We start from the raw sequence: 24,105 nt of genomic DNA on the forward strand, positions 1-24,105 counted from the left end.
TTTTTTTTTCTATTTTGCTTTGCAACCAAGTATGAGGTTTAGATCATAAAACTCAATAGTTTGAAGGTTATCTGAGTTGATCAGAGTGCATCCAGCACATAACTTTTCAAAGAGATTCTGACTATAATAATGAAACATTATTACATCCATGATTAAGAAAAGTTATAAAAATTATTATCATTTATTGTCATTTATGGAAGAATTGAAAGCAGTAATGCTTGTTTGGAGAAATGTAAACCAGGGCAAGTTGTGATAGTAATATTAGAAGGTTGACCTATAGCTGCTTAAAGTAATATATGAGTATATTGTCGCAGAAGCAGAATTAGGGCCAATGAATGCAAAATACGCAGGAGCAGATATCAATCACATAATAATTTTCCAACTATAAAATCTCTCTTTATAATTGGTGCAATAATAAGTCCCCAGAATACCCAGGTCTTGATTCCTAGAACCTGTGACTGTGTTATCTTATATGGCAAGTGGGACTGTGCAGAGGTCATTAAGATTAAAGACCTTCAGATGAGGAGATAATCCAACTGGATCCAAACTAATTATATGAATCCTTAAAAGCGAGAGCTTTCCTTCCTGGCTGTGAAGAAAGGAAGACGTGACTATGTAACAAGGGTCAGAGAGATGTGAGGTTGCTGCCTTTGAAGATGGAGGAAGGCAAACTTGAGCCGAGAACGTGGGCAGCTTTTAGACTAGAAGCTGGAAAAGCAAGGAAATGGATTCTCCCCGAGGGCCTCCAGAAGGAAACACAGCCCTGCTGATACATTATTGAACTTCTAATCTAAAAAGCTATAACAGAATAGATCTATATAGTTTAAGTCACCAATTGTGGTAATTTGTTATAGCAGCAACAAGACACTTGTACAGTCCCCAGCAAGGAAAAGACAGTCTTAAAGTAAGCCATGTATTTCCAGAGAGGGCCATCAAGAATGTGTTAGAGATGATGCTCAAAGTCATCTTATAATAAACAGGTGGGGATTTACAACAAGTTACCTCTAGACTTTGTTGAGTTCCATGATTCTACAAGTCAGGGTGATCTTTCTGGTTAAGAAATTCAGATAAGCAACCTCTTAGAGCATCTCGATCTCTGGGACACCAATCTGGAACCCACAACTCTGAATTCTATACATTGACCTTCTACAGATTTATACTGTGAAGATTTGTTTTCCCAATGTACTCTAACTTTGCAAGTTATTCTATCATTGAGTTACTTGACTTATCTTTTTAATGACTCATTTATCTAGAGGGTAAAATGAAATAGAAATAAAAGTGAAGGCCGTGCTCTTACCAAGAAGACAATGTTGGTGTTTTGATAAAGAGCTCGTGCCACACAGATCCTCTGCCTCTGGCCCCCACTCAGGTTGATGCCCTAGAGAAGAAAACACCCACAAATACCCATTTGTTCCATTAGTAAGTGATCTGTTGTTAAAAATTACCTTTAGAATATGTGTCTCTAAAAAAGACTTACATTAGTATTACTAGTAGCTTATTAATTAAACTGTGATAACAATGGTAAGAAAAAGTGAAAACCATCTATTGGTTAGTGCTCAAATAACATCAAGATGGCTTTTGACTGATTTGTTAATCCTCCTTTCACTTTGAAAGAGAGGTCTTCTGTGCAGAGTATTGTTAACCAAAATACTTGATGAATGCTATAAGCATTATAAGCAATACCAAGATTTTTTTCTAGTTTCCTGAACTATGCATATAGTTTACTTAGCATATATACCTCTTAAAATTGACATTAGAGATTATGTTAAATAGTACTACACAATACTATGCTTTCATAAGTCACTGGTTATAAACTTTTTAAAACTAGTATTAATTGAGCATTAGGATGAGTCAGGCTTGCGTACATGGCTTTACATGTCTCACTTCTTTTATTCATCGTAGCAATGCCAATATGTTGGTATTGTTTTCATTTGACACACGTGGAAAGTGAGGATCAACAAGGTTCATTCCTTTAACACTATACCATGAAGCCCAAAAGAATAGCCATTAAGAACAAAAGCCACAGAGTCAGCCTAATCCTGGCCACACCACTACTTCTGCCATTGGGCAAATTCGTGCATCTCCCTCAGCCTTGGTTTTCCCAGCCGTAATATGCAGATGACAACAAAAACTGTAACACAGATTCATTAGGAAAGGAGATGATGCATCCCCCAGTAGCTTCTGCCCAGTACTTGACACTTAGGAACATTAAAAAATTCGGTCATTATCATTATAACAATTGCAGGTATAAACATTTTCCAGCTTATTAGAGTTAGTATGACATCAATGTAAAACAGGTTTATTACAGAGAATAAAGAACACTTTAATAAGACTAAACAGATGTTGACAAATGTGGAAAAAGTTTTCAGAAGCAATCTCAGGTTTCAAACCCATTATGGCAAGGTCACGTAAGCAAAAATACATTTGGTCAATGCTGGAGGCTATGTTTTATTTTCCTTAAGCACTCCCAAGTGGCTAGGAGAATGTTAAATATATGGTGGTTACTCAATAAATACTTAAGTAAGTGTAGCATCAAAGGACGCCTGTCCTCATGTTTCTGGAACTTGTCACTGGGACAACACACAATTCCTATTTCTCAGATTTTATTATGTTCCATTAAAGAATAAAAATGACCAGAAGACTTTCCTAGACTTTGGTCCTTTGCTTAATTAAACTAAACATAGCTCACCCTCTCTCCAATTTCAGTTTGGTCTCCAAATGGTAATAAATCAATATCTGGCTGAAGAGAACAGGCATCTGTGACAGCTTTGTACCTTTGGGAGAAACAATCGGAATTTTTAGATCACTGTTAATACACCGCCCATAAACCAAGTACCAGGTTCAGTATCTTGGAAGCTTAAATAAAACATTTACTGAAGAACTTCTCATATACTAGCCTCTATACTAGATTTGGGGATACAAAGATAGATAGGGAGGAGTTCCTACCCTTAAAAAGCACGTGGATCCGAAGATGGATAAAGAAACAGATAAAAGTGAAACTTGTGAGGAGGTGCTATAGTGGCAGTGAGTCCCAATCACTCCTGGAATACAGAGGAAGAAAAGCTACGGAAGATGCAAGGCTACAAAAAGGTGCTTAAGGCGTACTCAAGGAGGTGAGTAGTACTTTTCTTTTCTTTTTTTTTTTTATTAAATGATAGCTGTATACATTAATGCAAACATGGGGTACAGTGTAGTGTTTTCATATACATTTTGAAATACTTTCATCAAGCTGGTTCACATAAATTTCATGTCATTTGCATAGTCATTGTGTCAAAACATTTACATTCTAGTTCTAGAAAAGTTCACTGTACCCTTGTTAGACAGATATATAGGTGATCTTTCCGGTCACCCTCCCACCACCCGGCCGCCCTTCTCCCCTCCCCTTTCCCACCCCCTCCCCATATTCTTGGGCTAGAATTAAGATGTATCTTTCATTTGAGAGGTATAAATTAGTTTCATAAAAGGGCTGTGTACATTGGATACTTTTTCTTCCATTCCTGTGATACTTTGCTAAGAAGAACATTTTCCAGTTCCATCCATGTAAACATGAAGGAGGTAACGTCTTCGTTTTTCTTTAGGGCTGCATAGTATTCCATGGTATACATATACCACAGTTTATTGATCCATTTGTGGATTGATGGGCACTTGGGCTTACTTTTCCAGAATAAAAGTATCAGAGCTTCAGAAGCTTTTGAAAAAGTTCATGATACATGGGAGGCAATGGCTAAAGTGTAGGAGTATGGACGGGGGAGTGTCCTTGCATACTATCCTGCACTCTTCAGGAAGGAGAAAGGAGGAAGTGAGGACTGACAGCACTCACAGCAGGGCAAGAGAGCACACGCGTGGGGACTGGAGGTGCTGGGTAAACCTCGGTGGCTCTGTATTCTTAATCGCTTAGTCCTAAAATATTCAAATCATTCTTGATTCTCCCCTCTTCTCTTTGTTCATATTTATCCACTCCTAATTTAGAATTTTTATTCTCCATTATCTCATTTTTTACATTTCTACCCTCACTCCCAAGGGCAGGCAGCAAACACTGCATTTCTGGACAATTATTCCAAGGAACTCTGAAATGTTTCCTTGACATGTATCTGTTTGTCAGCTTTTATTTCCGTATTAAATATAACACTTACTTTGTTATTCCCCTTTCTAAAGCTTGCCATGTGTGCCCAGATGCGCCTCATGACATGCAGTTGCCTTTTTGACCCTCCACTCTCTGGTCTCAGCCTTCTGAGTCTCTTTCTCTTTCTGTCTGCTCAGAACGCTCCAACAGAATTTTCCTCCCACACCATCTACTTTCCTCCCCCCCTCCTTTCTTACACCACTCCCCTTATCCAATTTTCCTTCACTTTCAAGACTCAGCTTAGGGTCCTAAGACCCACTGTGAGAGTGGCTTGAGGAAAAAGGGTCATACCTGCCCTATATGGCAGTGGTATTTAAAAGATGGCTGGGTGATGGCATAGTCTGGCTGCTCTGTCACTCAACTCCTCCGATCCCACATTCTTCTCTCCATAGTCAACCTTCCTTCTGCAATTCACTAGCATTTCTTTCCTTCTTTCCCTCCTCACCAATGACCTAAACAACACCTCCTATCCCATCCCCCCGACACAGGCATGCACGTATTTTAATTGCTGCTCTTCAGTCTTGGTGTACAAATTGGTCTCCTCAACTGTATAGGATGGGCTGAAACATCCAATGAGCTGTGTCTTCAGGGAATTGATTTCAAAGACCTTGGTGATGAGGAGATGAAGGTGGGGCAAGCAGGGATGAAAGGAAGTCCCAGATGTAAAGTTTCCAGAAAACATTGACCAAACACAAGGATCAGAAATAGTTGACATTTCAGGTCTAAATTTTCTAAACTCACAATTACCTCTGTTTGTTGAAAGGGCTTCCAAAGGTAATATTTTCTTCCACTGTGGCATTTAATAGCCAAGGCTTCTGAGCGGCATAAGCCACAGAATACCTGTTCCTACTGAGAAATTGAACAGAAAAATAAAATGCCAGGATTATTTTAGCATAACCAAGAAAACCAAAAACAAAAAACCTCTAAAGAGAAAATTTTAAGGATCACCAACCTTATTAAGAAATGATTAAATATGCCACCTAAATTAAAGGGATCAGAATTTAATCAAAGTGTCACATACTATGTAAAATTTAATTTTGCTATGCTGAAGAAGTATTTTAATGAATAAGGTACTAACTGAAAATTTCTTTTCTAAAATGACTATCATTTAAAAAATAATTAAAAGCTTAATAATTCATTCTCTCCAATAGTCACAGATATTTCACTTTATATGAAAAGCGCTTTATGTAACTATGAATTTTATATGCACACCTTAAAAAAAGATGTGATAATATCATTATAATATGTCTTTGTGGCTCAATCATATCAATATATTTTAAGGTAATATTTCAAAAAAAGAATATTTAGAGGAGTCCCTTTCCATATTGAAATTACACATTTTAAAGCTACCTATTTCAAAACATATAGAAATAATTTATTGAAAAAAATCGCCTTCCCCCTTCCACTTTTTTGGCTTGAAAATTCTACCAGATGAATACATATCTGACTTTAATTTGTCATAATTAGGAAAATGCATAAGAGCTGAAGATAAATCAGAAGATGGAATTGGAATGGTAAAGGGGTAGGTCAGACTCCCACAGTTAGTTCATGATCTGTAAGTACTAATTAAGGAATTAAGGTTAAATGAGAGTAAGGTTAAGAAAAAGAGTAGTTAGAGATGTGCAATGGTCTTCCTGAAACTCTACGTCTTGGGAGCATATTACGCTCGCAGTCTCTTAGATAATCACATTTTGTGCAGTGGAACAGCGGTTCCCAACCTCTGACACGTCTGCCTCCCGTCCCTCTGCTGTTTAAGGGCTTGTTTTTCTTTTCCATAGATAAAGCAGTTTCCTCTCCATCTCCACTTCCTAGTCTCCACCAGTGCCTAGCTCACAGCCCATATATATACATTAATTCTTACATTTTTAAAAATGAAATCCCAAACCCAGTTTACTGAAGACAGTTTGAGTTTCAGCCCAAGTTGAGACCTGTGAGACTCACTGAGAGGTTACCAGTGGACACAGTGAGACATTGTGTTTGGCATGTTAATTCTTTCAGCAGCCTGCAAAGGTTGAGAACCACTGCTGTTGGAAATATACTAGCACACATTGATAAATAACTATTATCATCAGAATGAACAAAATGACCAGGAGTAGGAGATTAAAGTCTGAGGAAGGAAGTTATTCTTATTAAACTTAGGTTAAAATAGAAATAATACCTTCTGGTTGCGTCAAAAGAAGGCTCAGATTCATTTACACTGCAAGTATGGCAAATAATGTTCATTAATTATGAAGAACACATACAGAATGAATGAGCGTATATATCAGGTAAGGGATAAAACAAATATTGGACATATTAAAGAGCTACATTTCCCAAGAGGTTTTTAATATTAATTTCAAAGACAAAATAGATAAATAAAACTTTTCTTTTATGTCTTCATCAGCTAGGAAATAATTACCTAGTTAGATTCCCACAGATAGAACAATTATCTTTCATATGCAGATTTGGTTCATACAATGATTTGGGTTCTAGTCTCAACTTTGTTCCAATTAACTGTAAACTTGGGTAATGTCTCTAGAATACAGCTTCCAAGTCTCACCTATCTTTAAACTTTGAATTTAATTTATTTAAAGTTGTAATTAACTACCCTAAAGCATGGACAGAAGAAATACTTTGGGGGCTCTAAACATGAATGGTGTGTAAAACATGGCTGGTCCTTCAAGACCTTTTAAGAAAGAGAGATGTGAACAAGATGTCAAACTATGACATGGGTGTATAATTAATTACTGATTGATATGATTTATATAAAAGGCTAAGATGTGAATGATCACATTTAGGTATTCCTATATTATGTGGGAAAATACTTGAAGACTTTTTCCTTGTTGTATTGTTCTAATTTTTAATACTTAAGGTCAGTTCAATCCCATTATTCTGAAAGACCTAAGTTCAATAACTACATGCATAATAAAAAGCCTACAGGAACTCCAAAAATCAATCCTTTTTGACTTTGGAAAGCATCATATGTTTGGGTGGAGATAATTTACTTAATTATGTTATTTAGTGATATTTCTTCAGAGTTACTAATGGTGGTTTTCACTATTGCACACTGCTAATGACATCTTGGGATGGCGAATAGAGCTAAGAACAAAAACAATCTCTGCCTAAACATTTCCTCTCAGTAATGATCATTCACTGGCTAAAGTTACTCATAAAAAAGAACACTCATCTTACACATGATATTTTCCACATAATATGGCTTCAATACAAAGAGATTTGGACTTTTTAAAAAAATGGTAATAAAACAATAGAGGACTTCAATGGTTTTAACTAGTCTGAGGAAGAGAGGAGGAAGGTGGCTGAAAGTAGTATGATATAATAATGAGCCTCCCGGCCATCCAGGTGGAAATGCCTGTGAGATAATTTAAAATGTCAGCCCAAGCTGGAGATATGGATTAAGAAGCCATCAATTTTTTTCAATAGTAATTGATTAAATTCCAACTCTGTTGATTCAGTATCAATTCAAAAATATGTATTGATTACCCCTTAGTGCCAAGAATACTCGATCCATTCCTTCTTTCATGCTGTTTTCACTTTTGTGGGAGCATGACAAGTGAGCAAATGCTAAAATATGTAGGGTGAAGGGAACTATTAGGGTACAGATAAAGAATCAAGAACCAAGACCACAGAACCAAGCCACCTTTCACAAATCAGAGTAAACAATGGAGTTTATGCCAGAAGGATAATTAAGAGGAAGCTCAACAGATAAAGAAAAGGCCAAGAGTACTTCAGACCCAGAGGAAATACAGTATTGGATGGCCGTGGGATTTCCTGGTCATACAAGGAACTGATGTAAACTTAGCAGAGTGAAAAAATAAGGGTAAAGGGCAATGAACTTCATAAAGCCAGCACAGACAGATAATGAAAGAGCTCATAAATCATTTTACTGAGCTGGGACTTTTCCTCAGAATAACAGAAAAGTACTGAAAAGGTTTAATGAAAGAGAGAGAGAGGTTTAGTTTAGAAATATCACTCTGATTGCAGAATGTAACAGATGAATCAGAGGCATAAGGATGGATGTGATATAGAGCCCACAGAGGCCATCAGAGTCATGGAGATCAGAGGGCAGTGCTGTGTGAGTTAGGAGTGATGGTGAATGAAGAGAAGACACAAAGATACCTCAGATCTTGCGACTGAGTAGATAATAAGTGAGAAAGGAGAGGAAGGTGTCAGGGACAGGAAGCACATGTGATGGCGGTAGATGGTGAATTAAACAGCAGATGCATTCAGTTTAAGCTGCCTAAGGAATATCCCAATGACCATGGACAGGAAGCAGAATTTAAAGCTCGGGAGAGATCTGGGACACAAATGAAGACTTTAGAGAGTGATTTTCCATCACAATATAGTCCTTAGATACTAAGAACTTCAGGTTCCATCCTTTATTACTGAAAAGCCAATAAATGGCTTCTGCAGTTCTAGCTTATTTCATAGGACAATGGAGCAGGAACAAAAAGAGAAAAGTGAATGAAGTCATGGAAGTATATGATTGCCCAGAGAGGATGCACAAACACAGAAAGGAGGAGGACCATGACAGAGCCCGGCAAAAGTCGCTATGAAACAAATGGCTAAGGCAGAGGAATCTAAAGGAGGAACCAAGAACAGTAACGGGCAAAAGTTGTAAGAGCTAAACTGGCCTGTGAGTTTTACTGGAAACTAAGCAAGGACACTTTATGACGATGAAAGGTACAATGATAATGTCAAGTGGTCAGGGGATCCAGGAAGATAATGACCAAACAGGCCCAGTGGATTTAACAACGAGGATTCCACTGATGGATTTGAAAAGAACAGTTTCAGTGAAGTGGGGGGTAGGCACCAGATTACAGTGGACTGAGGTAAGAACAGAAAGGAACAAGTTGGAGACAATAAGTGAAAACATTGTTTTGTTTCTCAACAAAGGGAAAAGGACAGAATAGGAGTTGCTAGGGGCTGAGGGCTGAGAAAAGGAAAGGCAAAGAAAAGAGAGAAGAAGAGAGAAAGAAAGAAGGAAGGAAGGAAGGAAGAGAGGGAGGAAGGAAGGAAGGGAGAGACTTATTCATCTACAAATAAAAATAGCAAAAATCTAGAAGCTGGACAAATGTGAAGTATATAAAGAAAGATCACATGCTTTGGCTTTTTGGTCTGACAGGTTAGTAAGGATTGGAACAAGTTACAGAGGCACCAGCAGACATGGTATATCCAAGTCTTGGGATCAATAAGATCAGGCTTTGCCAAGAAGCTAACATCTGAATTGACACTAGAAGAGTGAGGCCACCAATCTGGGGGGTTCACTACAAAAGCAGCATTTGAGAACCACCAAAAGTTCAGTGTCACTGGAACATATGTTAAGGGTGGGCAGAATGGTGGAATATAACTTTTAAAAGTTAGACATGGACCGGTTAAGACCTCGGATGTGGCATGCAAAGATCTTTGGAATATATATATATATATATATATATGTACGCTTTTCTTAGTCAATTAAAAAAAATTATAAGCAAGAGGGAAGTAGATAGATTTTCATGTCAGAAAGGCCTATCTGGCAACAATGTGCATGTAAGAAAAATATTGGAGATAGTAGAGTGAAAAGTCCACATAAATGACAAATTTTGAACAAGGAAAGTTAAAATAGACATTTAAATGTAAGGACAGGCACAAGAAAATTAAAAGAATGGATACACCAATTGGTTAAATTTTGAGGGCAATAGGGAAGGAAGGGTCTAGGTCAAATCTCTGGGCCCTGATTTGGGCTCTCATCAAGCAGCTTCAGGGGTTGGGGATGAACCTCTACCAAGACACAGAAAGGGAATCAGGCTTAGGAATTGTCAGTATAGGGGTTCAACCTGGATGTGCTGAATGTGCAGCTTCTAAAAGACTTTCTGGAAAAGGTATTAGGTCTTCAGAAGAAAAGTCTTGGCAAAAAATGTGTATCAGAATGCCATTAGTAGAGAAGCTGAAGTCAAAGATAGAATCTGAGGAATAAATAAAGGGGGGGAGGGAGGGAAACCTTTACTTCTTCTCAGTATACAGAGAGCCAGAAGGACTGAAGAAGAGTTAGAATATTCTTCCCCATCTCTTCTCTCCACTGCTATTGTAGCTCCTGTCTTTTGGGATTACTAATTTTTGCTTTTCCTTAAAATGCAAGTTCATGTATCATTTATGTATTCACCCCTTCAGGGAAGCCTTTGTTGACCCACAGACCCAACTCAGTCAGGTTGCTTATTATTTGTTTTTATAAAATCCTGTACTTCTCCTTTCTGATATTTATAAAAATTTCATCAAATAATTAATCATCAAATTGTTCTATTAATTCCTTGTAGTTCTTCCTCAAAACAGTAAGATTCTTGAAAATAGAGACCTGGTTTTGTTTGTTCATTTATTTATCCCCCAGTGACTCATCAATGATTTACATATAATAGGTGTGAAATAAATATTTTTAATGCATGCCTAAATGAAAATGTGGTAGAAGCCAATAAACAAGTTACTCTTAGGAAGTCATCCGTGATGAACAGTTTCAAAAGCTATTGGAAAATTAAATAGGACTGAGAATAAATTATTGGGATTTAGCACTGAGTCCACAATTATGTGAAAATAACCTGTTCCATGACTCCACTCATCTTCTACCATTCAGTGTGGGTGTCAATAGCACTGAAGACAATAAGAGAGAACAAAGATGTCAAAGAAAAGATGGAAAATCCTCTTCTGGAAAATAGAATAACATTTTACTTCTGAAGGTCTCTCCATACAGGACTTGTATATATTTTCCTTCAACAGTAAAAGGTACAGTTGATACAGTACACTAGCAACTTCCAAGTATTATGGTTGACACATTATGAAGTGGTAGAGTGACTTTTGCAAGCTTAAATCAGGAATGGTATCTAGAAAAAGGAAAGTCAATCTGTTGGCACAAATGTGCTGTACACATCTGATGTTGGAAAATTGGCTCAATGTGTTATTATTCCTTCAGGCCAGGCCAAGTCACATGAAAAAGAATAACTACTTAATTCATCTGTCTTAAACTAACTGAAACAAGTTGGCCATGGTGGCCCACGCCTGTAATCCCAGCACCGAGGTGGGTGGCCCAGGCGGGTGAATTGCCTGAGTTCACAGGTTTGAGACCAGCCTGAGCCAGAACGAGACTCCATCTCTAAAAATAGCCAGACATTGTGGTGAGCACCTGTGGTCCCAGCTGCTTGGGAGGCTGAGGCAAGAGAATTGCTTGTTCCCAAGGGTTGGTGGTTGCTGTGAGCTATGACACCATGGCATTCTATCGAGGGCAACAAAGTGAGACTCTGTCTCAAAAACACTTTCATAAAGCTGTTTGCACCAAGTTGGTAGAAGATGGAACATCAAGACACATGGGGACTGAAGAGTAGGATGGTTGATGGCATGAGTGAGAGAAAAAAAAGAAAGGAAAGGAAGCCAAAGATAAATGATGGCTATTCCTCACATCATTACCCCCATTATTACACATTCTGGACTCTGTCACTGAAACCATGATCCAACAAAGAATTTTAGTTCTATCCCCTAAGATTTTAGTAGAAGTCACTGTTTGTCATGACAATCAGGAAAGGATAATTTCAAATCAGCAGAACTTTTGCTTTTAAACACATATGAAGCATAACTAGATGAAAAATTGATGTGCAACTTAGCTTTATGAAGATTTTGGGCTTTTTTTTGTTCCTCCTTCCTCTCACTTTTTTCTTCTGATGCTACCCTATGTCAGACTAAATCAAATGTATCAATTCATAAAGAAGTGTCTGTCAGACACATGTGCCCATGGGTAGCAGTGCCTTGTCTCCTGCCCAAAGTAAATATTTCTTGCTGCAACAGGTCAGAGTACTTTATTGGCTTTTTCTCATGCCCATGTATTAGGAAACATTTAAAAATAAAATTTATGCAACCAGAGACACATGAGATGATGAAAGAATGACAACAAGGCACTTGGTGTCTTACCATCACATTTAGTTTATTGTTTTGCTTTATTTGTTTTGATCTTTAAAAAATATCAAACAATTTAGTCTGCTGAAGTGAAGGACTTCTAAGCCCTTGCATATCAGTGACCTGTCAATATCAATAATTTCTAATTTAGCTTTGTTCTAATTAATTGTCGTATGCCTTTCTTTATTGGGCTGGGCTCATAGTTTTTTATTCTGGAATGAAAAGAGTAATAGGACAATGACAACAAACACTTTTCAAAAAGGTCAGTATCACTGAAATATTTCTGATCCTAAAATATTGCATTTCAAATACTAAGGACACCATAGAAGAAAATTAAGTAGTTCTTACAAGGCCACAGTAATCAAAGCAGCATGGTATTGGCACAAAAATAGAGACATAGACATCTGGAACTGAATAGGAAACCATGAGATGAAATCAGTCTCTACTTGTCATCTGATCTTTGATAAACCTAACAAAAGCATACAGTCGGGAAAAGAATCCCTATTCAACAAATGGTGCTGGGAGAACTGGATAACCACATGTAAAAGACTGAAACTCAACCCACACATTTCACCCTTTACAAAAATTAACTCAAGATGAATAAGAGACTTAAATCTAAGATGTGAAACAATAAACATCTTAGAAGAACGTGTGGGGAAAAATCTTGATGATGTTGGACTGGGGAAAGATTGCATGACAAAGACTTCAGTGGCCATCACAACAACAATGAAAATTAACATGGGGATCTATTGCTCTAGATTTTTCTGTTAGAAGATTATCAGATATGTGACACAGTAACAGAAACAATTAAAAATACACATACTTGCTCCAGTGAACTTTTCCTTCCAGTGTCTGCATCTCACCAAGGATGGCAAGGAGAAGAGAAGACTTTCCACACCCTACTTGGCCCACAATCATGGTCAACTGACCTAGAGAAATGAAACAAAAGATCACAAATTCTCTTAGTAAGATATAACCAAACCTCATTTAGAAATGAGTACTATTTCATAATCTATGGATCAGATTTTGTCTCCAGCTAAAAGGTATTCTAAACAGCTCCTTTCCCTAAAACGTATATCTTTCAGAAAAAGGAAATAAAAATTAAAATAGATCTTTATTTATTATCTTTAAAACTATGAGAATAGCTGACTAACATCTAGATAGTTTTAAATTATTATTCAGTTCATTCAGGAGCAAATGTCAGTTTTGACTAAAATGGATAATTGGAGTGAAAGTGATTTGGGTGAAGTATTAAGACAGGCTTGCCATTTTTTCACTTTGACTTGCATGTACAATAGAAAAAATCCCAATTTACTATCAAACCAGGTCAAAAAATTTTTCTATTCAATTATTCAGATATTTGAAACAAAAGTTATTGGTTTTATTCCCAAATATTTTATTCATCTTGATGTATTAATGTTACTTTTTCATAATTTCCTTCTGGGATTGTTTGTCATTATATGAATATTTAGGAATGAACTTAACCAAAGAGGTAGAAGACTTGCACACTGAGACTACAGGACATTGTGAAAGAAAGTAAAGCAGGCACAAATATATGGAAAGACTGAAAGAATTAATGTTTACAAACTAGAAGAATTAATATTTAAACTAAATTAAATAATTTAATTTTAATATGCAATTAAAAATGTCCATACTACCTAAAGTAATCTACAGATTCAGTGTAACCCTGATCAGAATTCCAATGGCATTTTTCTATAGAAATAAAATAAAAACCCTAAAATTCATATGGAACCACAATAGACTCTAAATAACCAAAGTAATCTTGAGACTGAACAACAAAGCTATAGGCATCACACTTCTTGATTTCAAAATAGATTACAAAGCTATAGTAATTAAAACAGTATGGTATCAGTAGAAAATAACCATGTACACTGATGGGACAGAAGAGAGAGCCCAGAAATAAAGCCAGGCATATACAGTTCACTGATCTCCAATAAGAATGTCAAGATCACATGATGGGTAAAACACAATTTCTTCAACAAACAGTGTTGGAAAAACTGGATATTCACATACAAAAGAATAAAATTGGACTCATACATTACAACATACACAAAAATTAGTAAAAATATATTGAAGTTACCCATTTAGCATATGTCAGACCTGGAACTGTAAAAATCCTTGAAGAAAACGTAGGAGTAAAACTTCTTGAAATTGATCCTGGAAATTGTTCCCTTGATTTTTCAGAAAAGTACAGTCAACAAAATAAAAAATAGACAAGTAGAAGTATGTCAAAATAGAATTTGTGCAGGCAACAATAAACAGAGTAAAAAGAAATGGGAGAAAATATTTTCAAGCCATCTATTTAATAAGAGGTTAATATCCAAAATATAAAAGAATCTCCTACCGCTCAATGGCAAAAAACCAAATAATTCAACTTAAAAGTGGACAAAGAACTTGAATAGATATTTCTTTAGAAGAAAGAATGGCCATCAGATTCATAAAAAGATGTTCAACATCACTAGTCATTAAAGAAATGTAGGTCAAAGCCATAATGAGATGTCACTTTTCACCTGCTAGGATGGCTATCATTAAAAAAATAATAAAAAAGATTGCCAGTGTCGGCAAGAAAGTGGAGAAATTGAACCCTTGCATATTGTTGCTGGGAATGAAGAACAGAGAAGCCACCATGGAAAATAGTAAGAGGCACCTCAAAAAATTAAAAATAGAACCACCATATGATCCAATCCCACTTCTGAGTATTTATACAAAAGAATTAAAGTCAGGTTCTCAAAGAGATATCTGCACCCTGATGTTCACTGTAGCGTTACTCACAATTCCAAGATATGGAAACCAATGCAAATGTCCATCGACAGATGAATGAATAAAGACAATGTGGTATATACATGAAAGAGGGTGTTATTAAGCTTAAAAAGAAGGGAATCCTTCCATTTGCAATAACATGGATGAACCTAGAGGAATTTGCTAAGTGAAATAAGCTAATCAGAGAAAAACAAATACTATATGATTCCACTGATAAGAGATATCTAACATAGTCAAACTCATAGAAGCATTAATCATCCTAGAAATCCAAATAGAATCCACAAAGAGAGATCATCTTACCCTAGTTAGAAAGACAAAAAAAAAAAAACAGATGTTGGCAATGTTGCAGAGAAAAGGGAACTCATTCCCATTGGTGGGAATGCAAATACTAGGTATTTATTCAAAGGAAGAGAAATCAGTATATCAAAGGGACACTTACACTTACATGTTTATTGCAGCACTACTCACGAAAATAAAGATATGGAATCAAACTAAGTAAACATCAACAGATGAATGGATAAAGAAAATATGGCATTTATGCACAATGGAATACTATTTAACCATTAAAAAAATTAAATCATATCATTTGCAGCAGGTCATTATGTTTAGTGAAATAAGCCAAAGACAAATATCACATGCTCTCACTTTCATGTCACAACTAAAAAGTTGATCTCATAGAATTAGAAAATAGGGGGGTGGCACTCGTGGCTTAGTGGGTAGGGCTCTGGCCCCATATACCAAGGGTGAAGGGTTCAAACTCAGCCCTGGCCAAACTGCAATAACAACAGAAAAAATAGCTGGGCATTGTGGTGGGTGCCTATAGTCCCAGCTACTTGGGAGGCTGAGGCAAGAGAATTGCCTAAGCCCAGGAACTGGAGGTTGCTGTGAGCTGTGACACCATGGCACTCTACCGAAGGCAGGCGATAAAGTGAGACTCTGTCTCAAAAAAAAAAGAGAAAGAATTAGAGAGTAGGATAATAGATACCAGAGGCTGGGAAAGGTGGGAGGGGGTAATGAAAGGCATGTCAATGAGTACCAGCAGATAGTCAGATAGAAGGTATAAGTTCTAATATTGGATAATAGAGTAGGGTGACTATAGTTAACAAGAGTGTAGTGGATATTTCAGAGTAGCTAGAATAGAGAATTTGAAATAGTCTCAACTCAGAAATTATAGGTGATGGATACCCCAACACCCTGACTTAATCATGGCCCATTACTCATATATGGGTCCATAAATGTGTACAAATATTACATATCCATGAACAAATTTAAAATTTTCCTTAAGCAATATGAGAAATCAACTACCCTATTATTTAAATGACACAAATCACTACCCAGAAAAACAAAAATCATTTTCCTACAAAGACATTTACACCAGAATGTTTACTGCAGCTCAATCTGTAATTGCCAACATGTGGAAGCAACACAAATGCCCATCAACCCATGAATGGATCAACAAACTGTGGTGTACGTATACCATGGACTACTATTCAGCCATTAAAAAGATGGAGACTTTACATCTTTTATGTTTGCCTGAATGGAGTTGAAACACATTCTTCTTAGTAAAGTATCACAAGAATGGAAAAATAAATATCCAATGTATTCAAAACTAGTGTGAACCAACACATCAACAATTACATGCTCACATGAACAATAAAATACAAAGAAAGTCTAGTACTGGGGCAGGGGAGGAGGATGATTGACAGAAGGAGAGAGGACAAAGGGATCTCACCTAATGGACACAATGCCTGGGTGGATACCACGCCCCCTGGGTGAGGGTTCTTACACCACTGGAACTTTACCTTGGAAGTGAGAACAGTGTAACCTAAAAATTTGTACCCTCTTATTAATTTGAAATAAAAAAAATAACATAAATGCTGAGGGTAACTCACAAAATAAATAAATAACACAAATCAGCAAATGAGCAGTAGGTAACTTCTCCAAAGGCCCTCACTCTGTAGGGCAAGGCAGGTCTCCTAATTCCCAGTCATTCCCACAATCAGAGGGGCTCAGGAGCAACATGGTACAAATCAGTATCCTTAAATAACATTCGTGCCATTAAAAGGTCTTTCTCTTTTTGTTGGATGACTGTCTTGTTGGAAAACCATGGCTGTTACAGTTAACCATGGCAAAAATGTATAACAAATGATTCTTACCTGTTGGAATTCGAATATCTATATTGGATAATGTAGCCAAACCACTGCCCCATGAAAAGTATCCATTTGTGACCTAGAGAAGGAGAACACAGAACTTAGATTATATGTGTGATATTAAAGAATAATTCTAATTAAAATAATTTTTGTGTATAAAGTACTAAAATTCTTTTAACACAAGGTAGCTGTTTGACCTTGGAAAATCAGTTAATATACTATAAATAAATCTAAGCATAGGTTCATGAAGGTAGGTACAATGATGGTGATGATAACAGGGCTTGTGATAGACAAGCTCAGTGTCTCACTGGGGTATAAGTAAAAGGCAGTGATGTGTACAGCAGAAGACTGTGGTCCAGGTAGAAGGTACCATCTACCATAACATTTAAATACATATGCTTATGACAACACTACATATTTTACAAGGATATGAGCATACTTAAGAAAGCATATTAGAGCTAATACCCTAATGACCAGGGTAGGAAATGGGGTGGGGTGGATAAGAATGGTGGTCGGAGATGCCATGGAAAGAAATAATGAAAATTTAAAGGCAGGATCTAGATAGACACACAAAGAATTCACCTTTGTCTGATTACATTTATCTGGAATGTGCAGAATAAGCAAATCCATAGAGATGGAATCCAGACTGGCTGTTGCCAGGGGCAGAAGGTGTAGGAAACAGAGAGCACTGCTTAATGGGTTTCAGGTTGCCTTCCAAGGTGCTAAAAATGCTGTAGAACTAAGTCGAGGTGCTGGTACAATATGTAAAAATGCCACTGAAATGTTTACATTAAAATGGTTAATTCTATGCTATGCCAATTGCACCTAAATGAAAACAAATTTTTAAAAAATTCTTTTAAAAAGTATTATTAAATTCTTGAGGGTCTGTGCAGGCCCTTACACAGATCATTGTCCATTTCCTCCTGCGGAAAATAAGTAAAAATGCAGAACGAAATATATAAGAAAATTTCATTAAAGCAATAAATTAGGAAATACTAAGTCAAAATATAGGGGAAAATGTAAAATTAAGGATGTACACCCCAGAGCACCTAAGCCTTTTTCTCCCAAAGGACCAAGTAGAGCTAAGAAGAAAAACAGCAAGGTGTGAGGACTTGCTCTACAAAATATCAGTATTTCTTAGAAAGCTCTAATCATCGTGACAGTAGAACATTAGACAGACAAGTAAAATGAAAGAAAAATAAGAGCCCCCAAGAGATCCACACACGAATAGGTCCTTGACGTAGAACTGACAACACACCAAAGATCTTAAAGAATTAGATCATGCCTTACTGATGTACGACTAAATGCAGTAAAATGCTACACTCAATTTTCTACTAAATTTATGACAATTTACTAATAAATCATTTATGTCTGGTTTACTTACTAAATCACATCTCTAAACACACTCAAAAAATGGACTATAAGTGTATTAAGAAACTAAAAGTAAAAACTGTCCCTTTAAACCTTTTAGAAGCTACGTAGAATCTTTCTGACCTTTAGGTAGGAAAAGTTTTCTTAGATAAAATGACAAGAACAAATCCCCAAACATTAACTATTAAGGAAAAGTTATATAAACTGGACAGACTATAGCAAAATTAAGAACTTCTGTTCACTAAAAGATCCATAGTAACATTGTGTGAAAGGCCAAGCCACAGCCTGGGAGAAGAATTTTCAACACATATAACTGTCAAAGAAGAAGCACCCAGAATTTATTAAAAGGGAAAGGACAAATAACCAAGCACTTCACAAAAAAAGCAAATCTAAACCCAAGGGCCAAAATAGATACATATAGGACCCATTAGTAATCAGAAAAATGCAAATAAAAACCACAGCAAGATACAACGGCATCTCCTCCCACCACACACTATTTGACAAAAAAAAAAAAAAAAAAGACCTTGGGAAAGATGTGGGGCAACCAGACCTCTCAATCAGTATTGCTGGAGTGTAAGGTGGCTCAGTCACTTTGGAAAACAACATCTAGGAAAATTAGAAGGATGCACATGCCCTAAAGCTCAGCCATAGCTCCAAACTGAAAAACACCCAATTGTCCAACGCAAATATCAATAGAACAAACAGACAAATTCTGATATATTTATACAATATAATACTATTTGGCAACAAGAATGAATGAATTACAACTACACATTGCAAGATGAACAAATTGTACCTTCCTAATGTTGAGCAAAAGAGGAGACACAGACACATTTAACCTAAAAGAAGAAGAAGAAAGAAACCCTCAAACTATGTTCGGAGGGAGGCACACATAGCCAGGATAATCAAGGAAATGACCTCCGGGAAAGTTAAGGTGGTAACCGTATCTCAGGGGAGAGAGATGAAAGAAAGTAGCCAATGTTAAGGATTTTCTGAGGGAACTGGCCATATACGCACCTAAAGATATTTCAAGATGGTAAATGAGTGCTTAGCAATTTGAGAGTTCTTATCATAAACACAAAATTAATTTGGGCTTGAAGGTGAGCCAGAAACCATAGTGTATAGTGACCATTTACAGGCACCACAAACTCAAGGCCATTAACTAGCAGCTCTTTTGCGCATGCGCGCGCGTGTATGCGCGCATAAAAGATCAATTCGGCCAAAAATAAATACATAAAGTAGCCTTTTTCTTTTACCCTAAAAATGAAAACAAATTTAATAAGATACATGGAAAAGACATATTTTTAGAATCCTACTATATTGAACAGGAAATGACTATTGAAAAAATTGATGTCCTTTTTTTAGCTATTATTTGGGCCCATTTGGGAAGCCAAGGGCATTGAGGATCCTTTCTAATCTCTCCTGTTCCTTACCTTTCACAGCTTCTAGTTACAACCCTGCCTGCACATTATAATTGCCTGAGGAACTACCAGCACCATTGTTTAAAATGATGCCCAGGTCTTTGATATATCTACACACACACACAGGGTGTCAAAATAACGTTCGCATATTCTTAAGAGAGGAAAAAGTTGTAATACTCAAGTCACGTTTGACTTCTGCAATGACAAGAGGTGTTCAAATGTGACTTGTATTCATCTTTTGTTATTGGTATACGAGTATATACTGAGTATTACACTTTTAATACAGTTTCGAGTTTCTTAAAATGTGTGTATGTGTACATTGTTTTGGCACCTTCTGTATAAAACTTCCTGGGCAAGGTTAAAAATCATTAGATCTCTTTTAAAATTCACAGTGACATATCCTTTAGTTCTTAGAAGAACTATGCCAAAATGGCATGTCCATCTCAAGATAAGCAAACTGGAATTCAGAAAGACATAGTAATTTGCCCAAATATCACACATCAAATTAACGACAGAGGTAAGGCTAACACCAGTTTATTTCATCCAATAACAAACTGTGAAGTGCGGTACTGAAGCGTCGTGTGGGAAGCTTATTATGTCAGGTGCCAAGCAGAGAGAGAAGATTTAAAGGTAGCTCTGGCCTATTGAGTTTCTCCATTCCTGTGAGGTTTTGCTTAGAAGAACAGCACACCATTTGGGTGGGGGGCATGTTTATAAACTTGACTCATTTCGTGCAAAAAATAAATGCAAGCAAAACGTGTACCCCCTAATATTCTGAAATTTTAAAAAAGAAAAAAAAAGATTTAAAGGTAACTCTGGTCTTTCCTATGCGCCCCGTACGGAGCCTCCACCTCTCTGTGATTGGCCTGGGTCATGCAGAGGATTTCACTATCCCGCAGGAGCTAATGCAGCCAGTTTTCAAAAAGGGCTAGTTTCTAGGACTCTGGCGGCTCTGATGGCCAGAGACCCTGGACCACTGTAGGCATTTGTTCCGGTCCCTGTGTAACACCGACCACTCCCTGGGGCTTATCCCCGACTATCAGTCCCCAGCAGGTGTACCTGTGACTGCCTGTTCTTTAAGTACACAGGCCTGGGGACAGGACAAGAGGCCAGAGTTTGAACTGAGATTAAAAGCAGTATGTAGGAAGCTGGGTGGATGTGTACACTAGTCTAAGGCTCTCCTGGTTGGAAACAATTATTTGGAGTTCTCTATAAATAATTTACTTGGTTTACAAACCTAAGCGTACTAGAGGAAATACATTGGACATGAACTTCTAAGGCAGATTCACAAGTAAGGTTAATCCTTTAGTTGTCAAAACATACTGCTGGAGCAAGCACGGGGGTGGGAGGTGAAGAACTAATGACTGCTAGGAAGAGACTGGAAACACTTGATTTAGGATACTTTTGCAGAACTTGACCCAAAAGTAGGAACATAAATGTTTCTGTTCCTGTAAGGATCTGGGAAATAAAAGAACCTTTATTGCGATATCCTCTGTCTCCGCGGGACGCAGACGTCGCGTTGACGGCTCATAGCTGTCCAGGTGATATCTTCCAGGCTGCTTCCTGTTTATAGTTTTTGGCTGTTGCATCCAAACAGAAAAGGGCACAAGTTGAAGCTTTCTGAAAAGACTGAGGTTTTACTGAGCATTAACTCGCATTGCTACTTCCCCGCTTAAATTTTAAGAAAAAAGTAAAGGGAATTGCTTCTATATCTTAATTATTTTGACAGCTTCTCCCCTAGAAAAACCCAAAGAATAAAAAATTGTTAAGCTGCAATAATAACTCTAATTCATGCACCTCTTAAGAAAAATGAAAATATGAAGTATATGATGCTCGCAAAGTACCAAGTCACCAATTAGGTTTTGGACCATCTTTCTGTGGTGCTGGGGTGGCAATAAAATACCACGTGTTGCGTTGAAATGTGATCAGATTAACTCAGATCCAACCAGAATCCACTCATCAGGCTGTCAGGCTCATAGACATGTGAGCATTACATTTTTGATCATCCTCTGAATCAGAAGGATTTGGGATCTGATACACTCCCCTAAAATCAGATTGAGCTGCATATCATCCACAAATGCCTTATGGATTAACAACCACATAAAGATCTACAATTTTTTGCCCAAAGATGTACCATGTTTCATATGAAAATCCATAAGCTTTGTATAACGAACTAGTCCACATCACATATTCTGGTTCTGTTCCTAGTCGACAGACTAACACGGACGCCAGCTGAGATGTGACAGTCATCAAATATTTAAAGTGAACTTCGTTAGGTCATAATTAGAAATTGGTCATTCTCTATTTTTGAGTTTAATTTCACACAGAAATGAAGGGCTAAAGAGAAGGTAGAATCTTTAGCTCTGTAAACCTCTAATTTGGAAAAATTTTGAAGTTCAAAACTTCTCCAGAAACTTAGCAAGCAAACTTTCCCACCTAAGTAGTAACCTGTCTTACTTAAATACTGATACTTTATAGAGATCATGAAGAGCTAAATAGTGATATACCGTAACACTGTTCAGTTACCTAGAAAAGCAACAGATTTTAGAATTGTGAAACTTTTTTTTTTCTTTTGGCTCAGAATTGCAGGTTTATATTTTTGAAAAGTCCATTGGGTTCTACTATGGGAATTAGGAATGTCCTTGAATAATCAATAATTTAATCCAAACAAGATATTGCTTTTCCAATTTCCATCAACTGATGTATCAACAGGACATCATGCTATCAAATAATACATCGCTAGGCTACATGCAAATAAATACACAGATTAAAAAGCCACTGAGAAGGGTAAAAGTAAATAAAGTACCAGCAGTGCCGTGTCACATAGAAAATACTACATACATTTCAACAGAGAGAGAGAAGGCAAGCCGTGCGCGCATGTGCGTTCATGCAATTTTATTTTAGTTTTGTTTTTCCTTTCCATAGCCCTCATCGACAATCCTGGGAGTACATTGTATGAAACACAGAAAGCCACTATCCTTTAAGTGGAGTAGATTTTCCACACAAAACAAGCCATACCTATGTATAAATCAGTCTCCTAGAGTTGTTAGTTCTATAGTTGTCTTGCCCCCAGAGATCTAAAAGGAATGACTTCATGCCCTTCACTAAACTAAGCAGAGGGTGGGAAGAGGAGATGTGTTGACAGAGATTTGAGTTGGAGTTCCACAGATGTAATCTGAAGAGCCTTTGGCTCTAGCATGTCACTAATTCTCCATGGACATTCTACAGCCAAAACCACTTAACTCCAAGCTTTTACAGAATACATAGTATCTTAAGGGCGCTCAAGAAGGAGTTTCCATTAGTGTTATTTTCAAGCACACAGCTTTTTTTACTCCGTTTTAAAAAGTTTGTCATTTGTGGTTTGGCCCAACAGCAGTGATGAATGACCCTGAAAGACATCAGAAGTCCAGTCTGGTTTCAATAACCCTGAAGATATTGGATGCATTTGAAGGAGATTCTTTTTTCCCTTCCAAAAACCTTTTGTCAGTTTGGTTTTTCTTCTGTCCCTCATCTCATACAAACAAAAAAAAAAAGAAAAAATCTTTAAATTTCCCTAATTCCATGAACTTAACCTTCCCGTGTTTCTTTCCTGATGTCATCTCACTCAGCTGACTCCACCTCTGAAGGATGATCAGATGAGTTCTCTGGTTGTCTAAGATCATCCGTAGAGTGTGATGAGGCTGGTTCTAATCAAATATTTCACTTTCCTGCTGCCTAAAAGTATTGACATTCTCTGACGTATTTTTGTCTGTCTTTCTGTGTCCACACACTAGGATGGAAACATTTCAATAAATCAAGCATTCAACAGCAAACGACCGTTCTGAAGCATCTCTGCTTCAGTTATGTGTGGCATCCTTCTCAGACAACATCACACCTGCCCCTATAGAACAACTTAACTGAAAGTAACTCCAGAAAAGCAGAAAAACAGCAAGTCTATAAATAAAGCCAAAATGCTTAACTAGTTTTAGTGGTTTTAAATGTGATGTAAAAACAATTAATACAGACTGACTATCTAGTAAAGGCTTTCCAAGTTCTAATCAGTTCCAGTAAGAAGACAGCATATACATTTTTACTCGGTCACATGAATGATAAGCCTATTCATATTTTTTTCTTAGAGTGACAGAATAACTAATTTTAATTTATAACATGACTCATTTTAGAATAATACCTTTTTCCTTTACTCTTATGAAAAATATATGTATAAATTTTAAAGAATTTCTTTGAAATTTTTGAGACACAACCCTCAAGACAGTGGTTCGGTTCAGTTCCATGGATTTCAATGTTATCTAATGGCTAATCATTCTTTCATTGACCTCTCTAATGCTGATGTCTCTTAATGGATTAAGAA

The 24,105-nt window shown here is 36.9% G+C and overlaps 1 protein-coding gene across 1 annotated transcript in view; it reads right to left on the bottom strand.

The window, feature by feature from the left end:
- The window catches only part of ABCC9 (ATP binding cassette subfamily C member 9), a 126,471-nt gene that overhangs the window by 56,002 nt on the left and 46,364 nt on the right, over positions 1-24,105 (bottom strand). Inside the window, exons 15-21 of the mRNA XM_023514704.1 lie at positions 21,233-21,337; positions 16,972-17,044; positions 12,858-12,963; positions 6,282-6,320; positions 4,871-4,972; positions 2,690-2,774; positions 1,298-1,378 (exon numbers count right to left, since the gene is read on the bottom strand). Coding sequence (XP_023370472.1) covers positions 1,298-1,378; positions 2,690-2,774; positions 4,871-4,972; positions 6,282-6,320; positions 12,858-12,963; positions 16,972-17,044; positions 21,233-21,337 — 591 coding nt within the window. The remainder of the gene's footprint in view (positions 1-1,297; positions 1,379-2,689; positions 2,775-4,870; positions 4,973-6,281; positions 6,321-12,857; positions 12,964-16,971; positions 17,045-21,232; positions 21,338-24,105) is intronic.

This window comes from Otolemur garnettii, unplaced genomic scaffold, assembly GCF_000181295.1.
Source record: "Otolemur garnettii isolate 467f Iridium unplaced genomic scaffold, OtoGar3 scaffold00057, whole genome shotgun sequence".
NCBI classification, from domain to species: Eukaryota; Metazoa; Chordata; class Mammalia; order Primates; family Galagidae; genus Otolemur; species Otolemur garnettii.